This window comes from Artemia sp. Qi Xiang Cuo, chromosome 1 (genome assembly GCF_049724085.1).
Source record: "Artemia sp. Qi Xiang Cuo chromosome 1, ASM4972408v1, whole genome shotgun sequence".
Lineage (NCBI taxonomy): Eukaryota > Metazoa > Arthropoda > Branchiopoda > Anostraca > Artemiidae > Artemia > Artemia sp. Qi Xiang Cuo.
The window spans coordinates 102,230,288-102,247,063 of NC_142794.1; the positions used below are offsets into that span (position 1 = coordinate 102,230,288).

General features: G+C 37.7%; 1 protein-coding gene across 1 annotated transcript in view; it reads left to right on the top strand.

The window, feature by feature from the left end:
• The first annotated feature begins 901 nt into the window (after positions 1–901).
• Positions 902–16,776, top strand: part of Ptp99A (Protein tyrosine phosphatase 99A) — a 179,333-nt gene continuing 163,458 nt past the window's right edge. Inside the window, exons 1-3 of the mRNA XM_089088211.1 lie at positions 902–1,025; positions 4,955–5,097; positions 15,573–15,611. Coding sequence (XP_088944337.1) covers positions 5,019–5,097; positions 15,573–15,611 — 118 coding nt within the window. The 5' untranslated portion in view covers positions 902–1,025; positions 4,955–5,018. The remainder of the gene's footprint in view (positions 1,026–4,954; positions 5,098–15,572; positions 15,612–16,776) is intronic.

Sequence of the window (16,776 nt, forward strand, 5' to 3'; positions counted from 1 at the left end):
CCTCCTGAAAACTTCTGTATACTTCCCAATAACCAATACTATATGTTAACATTGGGTAAAGTTCATAACTTTTAGCCCTCCCTCTCGGAACTTCGGGAGATTAAGTCACCCTAAAAGACATATTTATCATATTTTCGACCATGCTGAACAAAATGGCTATCTCTAAATTTTGATCGGGTGACTTTGGGAAAAAAATAAGCGTGGGAGGGGGCCTAGTTGCCCTCCATTTTTTTTGGTCACTTAAAAAGGGCACTATAAATTTTAATTTCCGGTCCAATGAGTCCTTCTACGATTTTATAGGACCACGGGGTGGATAAGATAACCTCGGGGAGAAAAAAAAAAAAAAAAAAAAAAAAAAAACACGCAACCGTGATCTTTATTATGGCAAAAAATTTAAAATTACAAATTTGTGTATATAGGAGCTTGAAAAATCTAAAGTAGGGTTCTCTGATACGCTGAATATGATGGTGTGATTTTCATTAAGGTTCTATAACTTTTAGGGTGTCTTTCCCCCTTTTTTTGAAAATCAGCCAAATTTTCTCAGGCGCGTAACTTTTGATGGGTAGCACTAAACTTAATGAAAGTTATATATTTGAAATCAGCATTGAAATCTGATTCTTTTGATGTATCTATTGGTATCAAAAACCCGTGTTCTAGAGTTTCGGTTACCATTGAGCCGGGTCGCTCCTTACTTACAGTTCGTTACCACAAACTGTTTGATAATTAGCCAATGATACACCATCTTAATAACTTAGTATCACAGTTCGTATGTTTCATTTGTCTATAGATTTGAAATAAATTTTGATTCATGAAAGAGCGCGCGCAAAATTGCCGCCTGTGGATTCCATGATTCCAATAGTATTTCATTCTTAATTCAGTCGCGTGCTAACCGCCAATGTGTTTAGTTAGTATGAATATCTGTCGTTTTATGCTGTGTTAGTTACAGTGAAAACATTTAAAGTGTTCGTGGTTTAAAAAATCAATTTTCTGGATTTGATTTTACTTCTACATTTGTATGAATTTAGGTATTTTGTGCTTTATATTCTTGATAAGACAAGACGTTTAATTATTTCTGTTTTGTTCATTTTTATGTAAAGTTGTAGTTGAGGAGCTTCGTTGAAAGTGATTGAATTAGTGGTAAAATTGTAGATGAACAACCTTTTGCGATCTTGGAAAGGGGTTAGGTTAGGAAAAAAGAAACTTTCAGGGATGAATCTACAGACTAAAGTATCCCAAGGTAGGTTTTTGGTCTTGAATTCATTCCTGAAAGTAGGGGCGTAATTTGCTATAGGGTTAGGAGGGGGGGGGGGTATTTGCAAATGCCCTTCCCAGGCCTCACTTTGCTCTCCCAGACCCCAGTTTGCCAACCTCAGCTCAAAATTAGCTTCTTCAAAATTCGTTTCAAAACTAAGATAAAGCCTGTATAATTCAGGCATCCATAGAAGCGGGTAAATTTTCCTTAGTATATCTTTACCTTTATAGTACTATGGCTCATTTTCAGTTTCCACTGTCATTTTCACTTGATTTGGGAAAATTGGCTCCAATTTTGCTCCCTCCCCACTTCAAATTACGCCCAGGGGCGGATCCAGGATTTTTTTAGGGGTGGACGTTATTTTGATTTTGTGCACGTTATTTGAGCGCAACGGTTCATATTTGTTTTAATGCATACAATTCACTAAGCTGTTTATAAATCGTACCAAGCCAAATATTTAACAGCTTACAAGGTAGGTACGCTCATATGAACATAATTTAGGCGTGGGGTAGGGGTAAAAAACAATAGGTCAGAATTATTTGAAAACTTCAAGAAATTTTTGGCGGAATACGAACTATTGAGATTGAAGAGGTACCCTCCTATCTTTACACAAAATTTGCTTCAGGTTTACAACTGCATTGCTGCTGTGCAGTCTTTGAAGTAAATAATTGGATCTTTAACCCCCCTTACAAGAATAACTGAAATAGCGTCTACTTTGCATAATTAGACTAAAAGAGGAGTCAGTAAAGAGTAAAAGAGGATTTCTGGGTAATATTAGCTTGTTGCCAGAGACAACAAGTTGTGTAAACTGCTACTGATAAAGGGAATGCACAGGTCCAGGGCCGTATCCAGGGTGGGAGGGGGGGGGGTTACCCGGTTTGACCCCCCCCCCAAAAAAAAAAAATTGTCTGAGTCGTAAAAACGTAACAAAAATGGATATAAACAAATTTTGTCTGTGTTTTTTTAGTTTTTTTTATATATCCCCCCCCCGAATTTTTTTTGAGTAAAACTCCTTTCCGAAAAAAAAATACTGGGTACGACCTTGCACAGGTCCTTGGCTTTAGATGCAAGAAATAGTGAATGATGTAAATGAAAAATCATTCCTTCTTTGACAAGTCTGTGACAGAGGAAAATGTTACATACAACTCGGGCCCCTCCACCCTTTTACCCCGGCTGAAACTCAGCTCCTTCTTTACCCAATTTTTCACCATGTGAACCAGCGTGGAACACCTTTTAGATAACTGCTTTTACTTTTTATTGGTTGGTTGGATATTCTCATGACTAACATTTCATTACGTCCCTATTTAAAGTTCGGTTCCTTCTTGAGTTTTGTTTCCGCTTATAAAATAGGTGTCTTCCGTGTGAAAAATGCTTTGTTGTTGGTTTACATAATCTTTTCAAACCGCTTTAACAATTTCCGTTCTGCGTGAACTGTCGTATGGTTGTTTTTGAAGAGAAATGACGTTTAAGCTTGTAATGATACAAATCAAGGCCGTATCCAGGGGGGTGGGGGTTACCAAGTTTGAACCCCCCCCCCCCCGAAATTTTTGACCGAGTCGAAATTTAGTCTAAAAAAATATCTGTAAAGACAAAACCTTGTCAGAAAAAAAATATGCTCCCACACTAAATGCTATTGCATTTTGTGGGTAAACGGTTCTGATTAGCTTACGCAGGATGTTAGACAAAGTCTACGGGAAAAAATCGGGTACTCCCCCCCCCCTGAACAAAAATTCTGGATCCGCTCTTGGTGCAAATGGCCAGAACTTAAAGGGGACGGGGATGAAAGGATTTTTCATTGGGTAGGGTCTGAGGATTAAAATGGGACTTGGTAATCAAAAGAAGGTTTTTAGTTAATAAAACAAGTACTGGTGCATTATACCTAACACGGCTCTATAGACTGTCAAAGGAATGCAGACACTCAAACGGATATTTGGTATCTAAATTGATCGCAAAGCGTGGTTTCTCATTGACTTTACAATATTTAAACTGTTGTTTTTTGGGGTTTAGGGTGGGGGGAAGGTACCTAGGTTAGGATACGTGTTTTATCTATGCTATGCTTTATCCCCACCCCCGTAATATGGAAATATGTAGCCGAAATTTCTTTCTAGACTATTATATTTTCATCCTATTTTATTATATTTCATGAGAATTAATCAAAATTGACTTCTTTCGTGTGTTAGGTATAATGCACCAGTAACATAAAACAATATAAGTCAACATGTTTGGAGGAAACGGATGGAGGTATTTAATCTGAGAAGGATAAATTTCCTTTAAAAAACATGCAATTTGTATGAACATCATCGGAATATATAATGGGAATTCCAGAAATTTTAGGGGTGCGATCCCAGGAAATGAATTTCTTTTGAAAGTGGGAGTTTCCAAGGCCGTAAGCGTTGATTTGTGGAACGGATGTTGCCAGATTCCTTTTCATTTTAACAGTTACCCTCGAAAAGGAAGGAGGCTGGGGACTGTTTCAAGACTTTTATAGACAATATTTTGATGGTACTCTTAAAAAAGAGACTTGGCTACGCCAAAGCCGACTCGAATATAAACTTCTGCAAGCATTCACATAGGTAGGAAAGGGGACTTAGGCAATCCCCTCCCTCATAATCTAAGACTCTTATTATTTTTTGACGCAATTCCCCATATTTTTTTGTCCAATTCACTTTTTGATTGCCTATTTAATGGACAATAGAAGTGGACTCTTTTAGGCCACATTCCTCGCTACGGCTATTGCCATGAACATGTTTTGGCTTAGTAGAAGAAATGTCTTATTTTTTTAGTCCTTTAGGAAAAATGTTCCTTGCTCTATTTTATTATTTACAAATGTGGGATTCTTCGAGCTTGTTATTTGGACAGAGCGAGCCCATTAGGCGTAGATGCGCATATTATTCTAAAAAAGCTTAATACTTTAAAAAGGATCTAGGTGCAGACTAGAGAAGTGTGTTTCAATAAGTACGAGGAGTGAAAGGTCCAGGGGGATCTGATGCTTTTCCTCAGGAATGATAGGCACGCATCCATTTCTTTTTTGGTGAGAGCCCTATAATAAAGTATTTCGGGGGCGGGATCCAATAATAAAAAGACACGAATTTAATTTGATAATGTTAATAGCCGGAAGTGACTAAAATTTTAGAAGGTTTAGGATTTCGGTTTAGGACCGAAAATATATATATATATATATATATATATATATATATATATATATATATATATATATATATATATATATATATATAAATATATATTTTGGGCTATATATTTGCACATTAGGGGAGGGGGTAGGGTAAATTGAAGTGTTGTTAGGAATGATATAAGTATGTAGTCATATTTTAGTTTAAAATTTTTTTTTTAATTTTTACAGTGTTTCCTTTCGAGAAGGGGTAATTCCATGTGCTTAGCTCCAGCATTTTTATTGGGGGGAAGGAGGGGGTTTACAACAAGAGAGTCAAGGGGCATGGACTGTATAATAATTTTTTCTCCAAATCATTGGGGGGGGCATCAAGTTTCTCCCCTCCCAAACGACGTTACTGGGCAATTCTGCATTAGCATCATTAATAGTTTCATCTTGATCGAGGTCACTGGAATGGTAAAAGAAAATGCATATTTAGCTCAATAACTTCATCCGAACTCAATCAAAATCAAAAGTAGTAGCCTAATGCAAATTTTCGTGGACATGTTTTAATTTTCATCTTTTATTTTCAGAGTACTGATAATGTGATGTCCAGCTTAGATTTAGTTCATACTGGTGAATTAGGATAAATTCGTGATGATGAAACGGCGTTATAGTGTTTCCATTTTGTGGCTGGCAACTTTAGGAGTCGTGTCCTCGGCGTCCAGAATTTTTGGTAAGTCCTTTTTTTCTGCCTGAACTGGATTTGCCAGAGATCTGGGATACTTGTTATGAACCTTCAGTGGGATCCCCTCAATTTTCGAAAACACAAGTCCCTCAAATCTTATTCTCTGAGTCAGGCTTATACTTATGTTTTGTTGTTGAAAAAGGCAATAAAAAAATGTATATAAGAAACTCGGAAAAATCTAGAATTTGTGGAGAGTGTCGGGCCCAATGCTTCCCTACACGTATCTTCTCCGACGTAATCTATCGGTTTTGTTCAAGCCGGTAGTTGTTTTAAAGCGCTGAAGTCAGCTGGTCAATTATCTGCTGTGATTGAAGTCAGGGGCGGGCTGCTTACTCTTCGTATGCTCCTTGAAACGTCATCTTCGGTCACTTCGCACGTACCACCTGCTGTACAACATTTTCAAAAATTTAAGTTAGGAGAAGAGCTATTATCAGGTGACTATTATTTAAAACATCATTGCACAAGCTTCAAGTAGATATGTTTCAACGATAGTTTTTGTTAAGGAGACTTGCTTTTTTAAGGAATGTCATCGCCCTCTTTTCCAGTTTCACTGCATGACATGTAGGTTCTTTACTCAAGCTACAACAGGTTATGGAAGCTGTATTATGTATGCCTTGTTGTTGTTTTTAATACAAAAAGAGGAAAAATAGTGTGAAAACAGTACAGACAAACAAGCAAATTATAACTCCCAAAGATGTATCATAACATTCAGGGCTGTATCTAGGATTTTTTCGTGAGGGGGGCTTACAAAAAGCTTTAAAATCGCATCAAAAATTTGTTTATATTAATTTTTGTTACGTTTTTATGAGTCGGGCCAAAATTTCAGGGGGGGGGTTAAAACCCCCTACCCCCCTCTGGATATGGCCTTGATAAAATTGTGGATTTTATCTGAATTTTTCTGTGTTCTGGATTTCTCTTCACTGGATTTCTGTGTTCTGGTCGAATTCTCTTCACTGGTTGGTTCTGATTTTATATAATAATTTTAAAAGAAGCGACACGAAGTTCAATTCCTTCCTCATGACTATGACGCCACCAATATATTATACTAAGTCACCTCAACGAGCGGCATATCACTTTAAAGTACAGTCGTAAAAACGTGACAAAATTGCACATAAACAAATTTTTGAAGTATTTTTTAAAGTTTTTTGTCCCCCCGAATAAAATCCTGGATGCTGTCCTGTTGGACAGCAATTTCTTTTTTTCTCTCTTTGGTCTTGCCATAACTCGCGCGAGGAGCGCCAGGATTAACCTTAAATATGGTTTTAAGGTCTCTGCTGTAGTCTTAAAAATTCGCCCACTTTTATAAATTCCATTTCGCTTGGATTCACCATCAAGAATCACCGCCTAGATCAAGGACAGGACATCTGCTGTCCAAAGGTGATATCTGACGGGGTTTTATCCCAATATCTATTGCTCAATGCTATCAGATTATATTCAGTGTCTCCTATTTGAATAATAGGACTCGAGCTTAGCGGATAATAGGAGGATTAGAATTCAGCAGGCGCTGATTAGTTGCTGTGTGGGTGTATCTATCCCTGCTGCCTTGGGCTTACCAGTCTAAAGGGATTGGCTTTTGTATTGGGGATTCTTTATTTCCAAGATTATCGAAGTTCCGGAAGCAAGATCTATCAATTTGTGTGACAGAGTTCAGGAGGGACTATTTTCTTTATTGCTACTTGTATGATATTAAATAACAAGTTTTTTTTTTATTAAATAACAAGTTTAAAAAAACAAGTTTTTTTTAACTGAAAGTAAGGAGTTTGTCAGTTTTAACTGACATTAAAGCTTAAAACGAACAGAAATTATTCCGTATGTGAAAGAAGCTGTCCCCTCCTCAACGCCTCGGTCTTTACGCTAAAGTTTTTTTTATTGTATTAAAAAGTTAGAGTTATGAGAAAGAGTCAAAGTTGTTCATTCACTGACGCATTATAGAACCGTTTTTTTTTCGTTACTTTCATTTTAGCGTTTACAAGATAAAGAGAAGTGACAGAGTAGATGGAAAATATATAATTTGGGATATATATTTGGACATTAGGGGGAGGGGGAGTAAAGTATTTGGACAGGATGAAGTTAGAAAACAGTTCTTACTTCATAATATGCAGAATAATTTTACCTAACACATTAGGCACGCAGACTCGTCATACTTTACCTCCCCCCCCCGCCCTAATGTGCAAATATATAGCCTAAATTTGTTTCTAAAGTATTATATTTTTATCATACTTAGGTATATTTCATTAGGATTGAGCATCAGAGAAACATATTAGAAGAATATTAGGTAGGGGCTATATCATACAAATATAAGTACCTCTTTATTGTATATATGCGTCAGATTTAGTAAAAACTAAATGACACCATGTAATATGACATGATATATTCAAGGGGTAGAGTCACTAAACAAAACTGACTTACTTGACTTAAGGCTCCTGCTGGTGGTCCAGCGTAGAGAGAGATGAGACTCTCTGCCTCCATTCCAAACGATCCTGGGCAAGCGTGACTGCTTCATGGAGATCAGTACCGATCATCGAGAAGTACTGGGTAATGCTATCCCTCCATCTGAACCAGGGTCTTCCACGGGGGTGCTTCCAGCCATGTTGAGGGGGGTCAAAATTGAAAAGTATACTGGCGGGTGCTTCTGGCATGCCAGTATGGAAATTAAGTGGCCAAACCACCATAAAGTTCTGACGAGAGTTGGGGGTCTGATCCGTTAGTGTCAGCAATCGGGTGTTTGAGACGAAGTCGTACCACTTGATCCCTTCGATTCGTCTTAGGAAGTTTGTTTGGGCCACATCTGTAACATCACGAACAGAAGCAGCTGCCGGCCAAGTTTCAGCACCGTAGAAAAGGACTTGCGTTACGGTGGTGTTCTAGATCCGCATTTTTGTTTTTCGGCTAATGTTGGGCTTTGACCACAAGGAACAACATAATCGAGCCATAATAGACTTAGTTTTCGCGATGTGCGATTTGACTTCCATTTCAATTGAGCCTTTATCCAAGAAGACAGATCAAAGGTAAGTGAAAGAATTGACAACTTCGATAGTGTGTCCTAATACATCGAATGGTGGTGAGTTGACGGAATTTTCTGCTGGGTTAATGATCATTATTTTTGTTCTCTGTCAGCTACTACGTAGTTCTAATTTCAGGGCTTCTTCCGACAGTGTATTGAGAGCTGCCTCGAGTTCAACTACAGAAGCGCATATCAGGGCAATATCATCTGTGAAGTCACTATCAGATAGGACTCTATGGCCATATTTCATTCTGAATTGGAGCCGATTCGTGGTTCGATCCATAACATAATCAATCACCGCGTTGAAAAGTTCAGGAGCAGCAACACAGCCTTGCCTTACACCAGTATCTATCTCGAATAGTGGGCTTCGGTGACCATTAACCTGGAAGGAGCTTTTCGTACCAGTGTAGAGCACCTTGAACAGGCAGCAATATTTATCAGGGAGTCCCGTTCGTTTTAGTATCAGCCAAAGGGACTCACGGTCGATCGAGTCGAAGTCTGCTTTAAAGACAACAAATGCAATATATGCTGTACGCTGGAACTCGCGGGCTTTCTCGATGACATGTCGAATAGTGTATAACTGGTCGGTCGTGGATCTGTTGGGCATGAAACCTGCTTGCTAAATCCGGCGGCACTTATGAATGAACTGGATACTTTTATCAAGCAACGTCATGGTGAATAGTTTGCCAAGCACTGACAGGACAGTGATTCCTCTGTAATTCGATCAATCGCTACGGCTACCTTTCCGCTTCCAAAGAGGAAGGATTATCCCTTCCTTCAATTCTTCAGGTATCAATTCTGTTAACCAGACGAGGGAGAACAGCATGGGCAGCCAAAGTAGCATTGACAGTCCTCCGAACTTTAGCAACTCGATTGTGATCCTTCAGGTTCCTGGTGCCTTGTTGTTCTTCCTCCTCCGCAGGGCATTTTGTATGTCTTCTACCGAGGGAGGATCAGGCTCTGCTAGATATTTATATGTTGTTTGCTGAATGGATGTAGTTAGGTTAGGGTCAACGACGATTCTTTCGGCGTTTAATAGCTCTGCGAAGTGCTCCCTCCATCGATCAAGTTGCGCGTTTTCATCTTCTAGCATTTCGCCTGAGATGGTTTGAACTGCGCCTATCTTCGGTGGTTTCCCATCGCTAAGATCTCTGACAAGGTTGAAACTTAACACTAAACAAAAACACGGAAAAAAAATTGAGAAGAAGAAGAATTCCTAAGAATTTTGTAAGAATTAGGTTTCAAAATTTTAAACAAACTTGACTCATTTTCAACCTCCTTCAGATTGTTTTTTTAATCGTTCAAAATGGTCTATTTTATTTTTTAATAAATAATAAATATTTTTAGTAGTTTTTAAACCCCTGCAATTTTAAAAGAATGAAGTTTTACCTACTTTTGAAAGAAAAGGGACTTTTTCCAAAAAGCGAGAGGAAAAATTCAATTTCAGAGGCTACCTAAAAAAAACAAAAAAACACTTAAATCTTTTTTTGTAAAACAAAACAACAAAAAAATATTTGTTGTATACAATGGATTTAGACATCTGAGAACACTATTCTGGAGGTCGTGGTGGCTTTAGCCACTTAAAAGATCAAGTCATGCAGAACTTTCATCCACATGAATAGTAGGCTAATACCTGTCCCTGTCCACCCGAATTTCTTTAGTAAAATTATTACTAAGAATTTATTCAACAAAACTACTGTTCATCGAAACTTTTGACTAAATAATCAAATCTTGTTCCAAATGTTACTTACAATCCAATATTTTAATTATTAAGCAGAGAACTGAAAAAGTAGGAAGCTATCAACCAATTTACAATTATTGGTACATGCGCTTTAACAGCAAGAAATCGTGGGAAATCGAAATCGTGTAAAACAAAAACAACAAAACAACAAAAAAATATCTTTCATACAAATATTTTATAATCAATATCTTTATTTGGTTCTGGGTGGTACATTATATGACTGTAAAAGTGGAATGGTAAGCCCCCCCCTTCCCAAAAAAATACGAGACACTGTCAGTGTGCAGTACATTTATAATTGTTTTCTGCAAGGATTGAATTTCATTTTAAAAGTATTATTTTTTTACGGTCCTGTGTTGTATATCGTACTCATGATGAAACAGTGAAGGCAAAACCGTAAGGTTTACAAAATCTCGAAAACTGGCATTGTACAACACATAGCCTATTTAATTGTCTTTCGAAAGATTGTAGTTTTTACTAGAATACTTTTTTTTCAAACGATCCCAGGTATTATTGACAAAACATAGTAACACTTTGAAGATAAAATATGGAAGACTGGTAATACACTACCAGGAACGTATGAAGGGGGTGGGGCTGGCCCCCAGAAAAAAATCCTGAATTTTTCTGAATTTCAGAGAACTTGTTATTCAAATTATTAATTTTTCTAATTAATCGGCCCGCCCCCCCCCCTCCAAAAAAAATCTTTTGCACACGTTTGTGCGCAGCTCATTTTTTTAAGGTCGTACTTGTTTTCAAAAATATAGTATTATTTTAGGGTCTTTGGGGGTAGAAGAAAATGTTGCTACTCTGGAAGTGGCGAGGGCCTCGGAATAAGTTATAAAAAGCTTCCATGCGGCTGATGATAATAAAAATGAGAAAATGGTTATCCAAACTTATCATAAGTGGTGCTGATATTCTCAAGTGTCAATTAAATATTTATCTCTATTGGATATACCTTGAGGGAGGATTTTTGAGCAATGAAAACCACTGCCACCCGTAAATAAAACCCTGAAGCTTGAGTAATGACCACAATGACTGCGGATGCAATTGAACAATTCAAAGACAATTTGATAAACGAGCTGCACCAAGACACAGGAAAAGTCGCCCGATTACTTCAAATGAAGACGAAAGACTTTTGAATGATTTATCCGAGCATGTATGTACACAAGTCAAATCTAATATTCACAACAAGAATCACTTGACTGAAATATCTTGGAAGAGATGTGAAGTGCTTCTTGATATATTAAGGGGAAGTTATTTCTAAGATGTTTAGAAAGGACGGACAAGGATCGATGTCAGCCAGTGTTTCAACAATGAATCGTTCATGTGTTAACAGGGGGGCTTTCGTGCCACCCTTCATAACTAGAAGATGGAAATGTTGCAGTATTCTGAGGAGGCGCCCACTTTCGGAACTTACGTACTCAAGGTGACGCTTGCAAACCGTGGTGAAAATGTGCAGAACACGTGGCGTTTTGAGAAGCACATCAGGTGACGGAAAGTGGATTCCCCTCGCAATATTCTGAAAACATTTTATGTTTGTGTAATTTTTTTTTTTAGACTCCCCCCCCCCAAAAAAAAAATTACATGCCCTTCTCTCACACCAGAATATATTGCAGACACCCTTGAATCAGGATCACCAGTTTTAGGGATTTTGTTTTTAATGACGACCTGTATCATGGGTGCCCTCTTTTTTTTTCAGGAATGGGAGCCTGCAGAAGTTTACAGGAGCTTGGGTAAGAATTTCCGAAAGCCATTTTTCCAGAAAAGCTTCATATTTTTAAGAAATTTAACATTTTAGGGAATTAAGGAATGTTGTATCTATTTGATTTTAAGTTTTGGTCTTATAGTTAGGCGTAGGGTCATCTGGTCCTTTTACTTTTGAATGCCGAATACCTTGTATAGGCTAGTTATGAATTTTTCGTCCTATTTCTTTTGGTCGTCTATATTTTACCGGGTTTGTATTGCCAAACCCACAGGCTTATTTTTGGAAAGGCGCCAGGACATCGACAAGTCAGGACCGCTACCTTCAGGACATCGACAGTCACAATCGCTACCCGTCAGAACATCGATAGTCATAACATCGACACGTCAGTTCATCGACAGTCACAATTGCTACCCGTCAGAACGTCGACAGTCATAACATCGACACGTCAGTTCATCGACAGTCACAATTGCTACCCGTCAGAACGTCGACAGTCATAACATTGACGCGTCAGAACATCAAATTTTTTTTTCCATAACGAAAATCCGTCAAAACCACTAACTGTTAGAACGGCGACAGTCATAACGTCGACACGTCATAACATCTAAAAAAATAACGAAAATCCGTCGGAACCACTAACCGTCAGAACGTCGACAGTCATAACATCGCCACGCCATAACATCTAAAAAATTTCTTGATGTTATGACTGTCGACGTTCTGACGGATAGCGATTGTGACTTTCGATGAACTGACGTGTCGATGTTATGACTGTCGACGTTCTGACGGGTAGAAATTGTGACTGTCGATGAACTGTAGTGTCGATGTTCTGACAGATGTTCCTTGTCGACGAAATGACGTTTAGTGCTTGTGACGGTTGTTCGAAATGGTAGCATCCCTTATTTTTTATGAGCTCAGCAGGTTTATGGCCAGACGAAAGTAGTATGCAGTTAAGGGGAGAAATGAGGTTGATTGTCAATTGCAGAGTAATAGCCTCAGTTTTTGAGGAATTTCGTTGAAGGCTGCTATGTCTAATTTATAATAACAAATCTTGAATTTAATTAAAGTAAAAAAAAGTAAGAAGAAAACTAGTATGTAAGATTAGATCTATTCTGCACTGCGGATAAAAAGGAAGACTTGGGATAATTCAGCTCTAAGATCCTTCCAAGGGCTCCGCTTTCAATCTAAAATTTTCTAAAATTGTTTATCTAAAAAAATCTAAAATTGTTTATCACTTCGCAATCTAACTTGAAATTAAAAACTTGATATTTTATGCATCGGGTCCCCCTTTGAATAGCCTACCTATCTGTCCTGTCTCTAGTGACGGTATGCACATTGCTGCCCCTCTAGCCTACCTATGTATGTATTTCCTCATTTCATTTCTCTATGTATAAACTACAATGTCTACGAGCAAGTACATCAACAAAGTCTTCATTATGCACCTAATTCTAGTGGTCAAACGCCAGAGGTTGCATGTCAAAACTTGCCTTTGGCTCCAATGATCTTCAGCATTATACTTATCACTTCTACCATCACAGATCTTTGTTGGGTTATACCTCTCAAATATACAACAGAAATGGAACTTTAACGTCATCTTCGAGGTGACAAGCCTTGATTCATTTTTGATTCATTTTATCTGCGATGTCTTTTACTCCATTTTTATTCCTTTAGATTTTAGGTCAAATATCAAAACTTGTCTTTGAGTGCATGATCTATGGCGCCATTGTCACAGAGCTTTTCTGGATTTAAACCTCTCTGAGATCATTTTTGAGATGACAAGATTTAATTCATTTAATCTCTGATGGTTTTCATTTCATTTTTGTTCCTTTGGATTTCATATAAAAACTTGTATGAACTTGTTTTTGAATTCTATGATCTTTGATGTCACTATCACAGAGCTTTGTCGGACTTGACCTCCCAAATATGCAACACAAACGTTACTAATATTCGTCTTTGAGTTGCTAAAACCTGATTTATTCTGGTCTCCAGTTTAGTCACAATATAAATATTAAATAGTAGTGAAAATTCCTATAGTTTCAAAGATTTTTGGGATACATCAGTCGTACACCTTTCTTCACGACTCCGCCTTCTTTACTATTTATGCTGCGGTAGCAACTGAAACTAATGCTGTGACGCAAAGGGAAACTTCCCTTTCCGTGCTCTCTGATGTGTCTTATTTCTGAAACAAATTTTCGCTACTGTTTAATATTTATGCTGTGTGTTTAGTTTTGTTTGTTCATCACAGACACTCAGAGTTCAAGTTTATCTCTGATATTATAAAACTTGATTCATTTTGTCTCGAGGACCCTTTGTTTCAGTTTCCCCCTGTGGATTTTATGTCACCACTTGTCAAAACATCACAAATTTCGAAACCTGCCTTGAAATGCTGTGATATTTGGTATACTGTCACAAAACTTTTTGGATTAATTATTTCATTAATTAAATAATAAAATCTCAAATTACAATATAAACTGATTTTATCATAGAAGCATGGCTGTATCCAGGGGGGGGGGTCAGGGTTCGGCCCTCCCCTTGCATTTTTTCCGGCTCGTGAAAATGTAACAAAAATGTATATAAACAAATTTTTGATGTGCTTTTTAACACCTCCCCCCCCCCCCCCCAAAAAAATGCCCCCTCGAACAAAATCCTGGATACGTTTTTTGCTTCGTGGTGTAAATACTCTATTTATTTCATCCACAATGTCTCATTTCATTGTTTCCTTTCGATTTTTTGTCAAATGTCAAAACTCGTCAAATGCCAAAGCGTAAAAAGTTACCTTTGAATCCTGTGATCTTTGGTATCATTATCACACAGCTTTTTTGTATTTACATCTCAAATATGCAATAGATAGGAATTTTAGTTGTATCCTCAATTAAAAAAAAAAGAAGCTTATTCTGTTTCCAACATGCTTTAGCACTTTTTTCCCCTTTCGCTTTTTCGGTAACAGTATTGACGTTTATCTCTGCCTTTCCTAATTAAGTCTGAAATTTAATTTTTAGAAGTGAAAGAAATTTTTTTTTACAAGATTTTGTTGATTCATAAGTTCTAAGAAATATCCAAGACACCCTACTTTATTCCGTGAGAGGTTGTGTGTCTTTAACAAGGGAGGTAGTATGCAGTGGAAAAGGAGTCTTTTTGAAAAAATTAAAACAGTTTGCATGTGTTTTGTTGATCAAATTACTATTGATTCCAAAAGAAAGGGGTTAGACAGTTAGTTGCTTCGTGTAGGTTGGGGGCTTGTATTTGTGGTTTGCTAGATTATGTATATCCTTTCTTTTAACCCTTTTGTCTTTGGTTTATTGAGGGCCGTAGGGATTCTACACTATTTTTAACTCATGTAAAGCTTGCTGACCATTTCTTAATCTCAGGCAGACCTGTAGCGCTGCCTAGGTAAAGAACCAAGTTGGCACTATATATTATATTGTTTTTTTTTTTTTTTTTTTTTTTTTTTTTTTTTTTTTTACCAAGATACTTTGTACAGAAGGAACTGTCGTAGGAACTTTGGAGGGGGCTCATACGATTGGAAATTCAGAGGTTCTGGGGATGACCCCCCCCACTCCTCTTGGGGCAAGGTCTGTTAAGTGAAAGTGGGGCATTTTTGACCCTTGGTGTCCAAAAAGTCTAAGGGTATGAAGATGAAAATTTAAGGGAACGTTGAAGGGAGTATTGAATTAAATAAGAAAACCCTAGTTCATGCAGGTTGTCAAAAGGGCTTATCTCAGGAACGGCTTTGGGTATTAAGTTGGAACTTCTAGGGAATGACGAAGGGGATGATCAATTGACCAAAAGGCGATATGCTCACGCTACTACCAATACTCAAAAGGGCATATCAGCAATATCTTAAGAACAGCTTAGTATTAAATTGAAACTTTCAGAGCATGAGTAGGAGATGTTAAACTGACCAAAAGGCAATATGTGCATGCATACTAGAACTACTACCTACTAAGGTGATAATTTCAGGGAATTTCGAGGGGGAAGTTGAACCAAATCAAAACACTGTGTACATGCAGGTTGTCAAAAAGGCATATCAGTAGTATCTTTGGAACAGCTTAGATTATTAAGTTAATCCTAAAAAACATGTTGGGGGAGATGTTGAAGTAACCGCACTGTATGCTATGTGTGTATTTTCATGGAATGCTTAGGGGGAGTTTGAACTTAATCAAAACACACTATACGCATGCATGTTGTCAAAATGGTGTATCAGCAATATCTCTGGAGGGACTTAGAGTGTTTGGAAACTTTCAGGACATGTTGAGGGGGATGTTGAACCAACCAAAAAGCACTTTGTGCATGCTACTGCTACTACTTCTACTGCTGCTCTACTATTTCTATTAAAGGTAATGGTATTACCTTTAGTAAGAGGCTCTGGCCTACGTTTTTGCATTATATTATTATTATAATTATCATGATGGAATCGTCTAAGAATATTGAGGTTGATGAACTAAATCAAATCCCACCTTGTCTGCAGGTTGTCAAAAGGAAATATCAGCAATATTTCAGGAACAGCTTAGATATTAAGCCGACACTTCTAGGAAATGTTGAGTCTTTTAAATTATTTTTGACCAAGAATTGTTGCGGTATCTACTTCAAGTGTGAACAGTCGTCCAAATCTGTCCTTCGGGCCCGGGGTTTGATCTTCGCTACAACAGGACCGACGGAGAAGGGGAACCGTTGGTTAAACAAATTCTCACCAAACTTCTGTCAAAACTGCTTCGATCGACACCTTATGCACCAAAAAGGACGTAGGAGGAGCTTATTCTTTCTTAACTTGTCTTTAGTCATTGCCTCAAATTTCCAAGTGTCAAAGTAGGCAGCCCTTTGATTTAGATTTGCCTGCATTAACAAAACAGCAGCAATTGCAATCAAGAATCTCTTACACATCATAACTCTGCCCACTCTCAGAAATCATGTACACTACTTAGTGCCAGCGTTGCCAACGCTTCGAAATAGGCTGTACCAGTTTTCCGACTAAAATTGTACCACGAGGGGTTGATTTGTACCATTTGAACAGTAAGTCAAATATTTGCCGTAACAAGAAGAGTATTTTTGACAAACTAAAACTTTAACCGATATCCGAGATAGAAAAGAACAAGTAACACCCAAATATACCATGGAATTTATATGGCACCAAACAATTTCTAATTGTACCGCATTGTACCAGGACCTCCAAATTGTACCAAAAACGGTACAATTGTACCGCGTTGGCAATGCTGCTTGGCCCGTGAC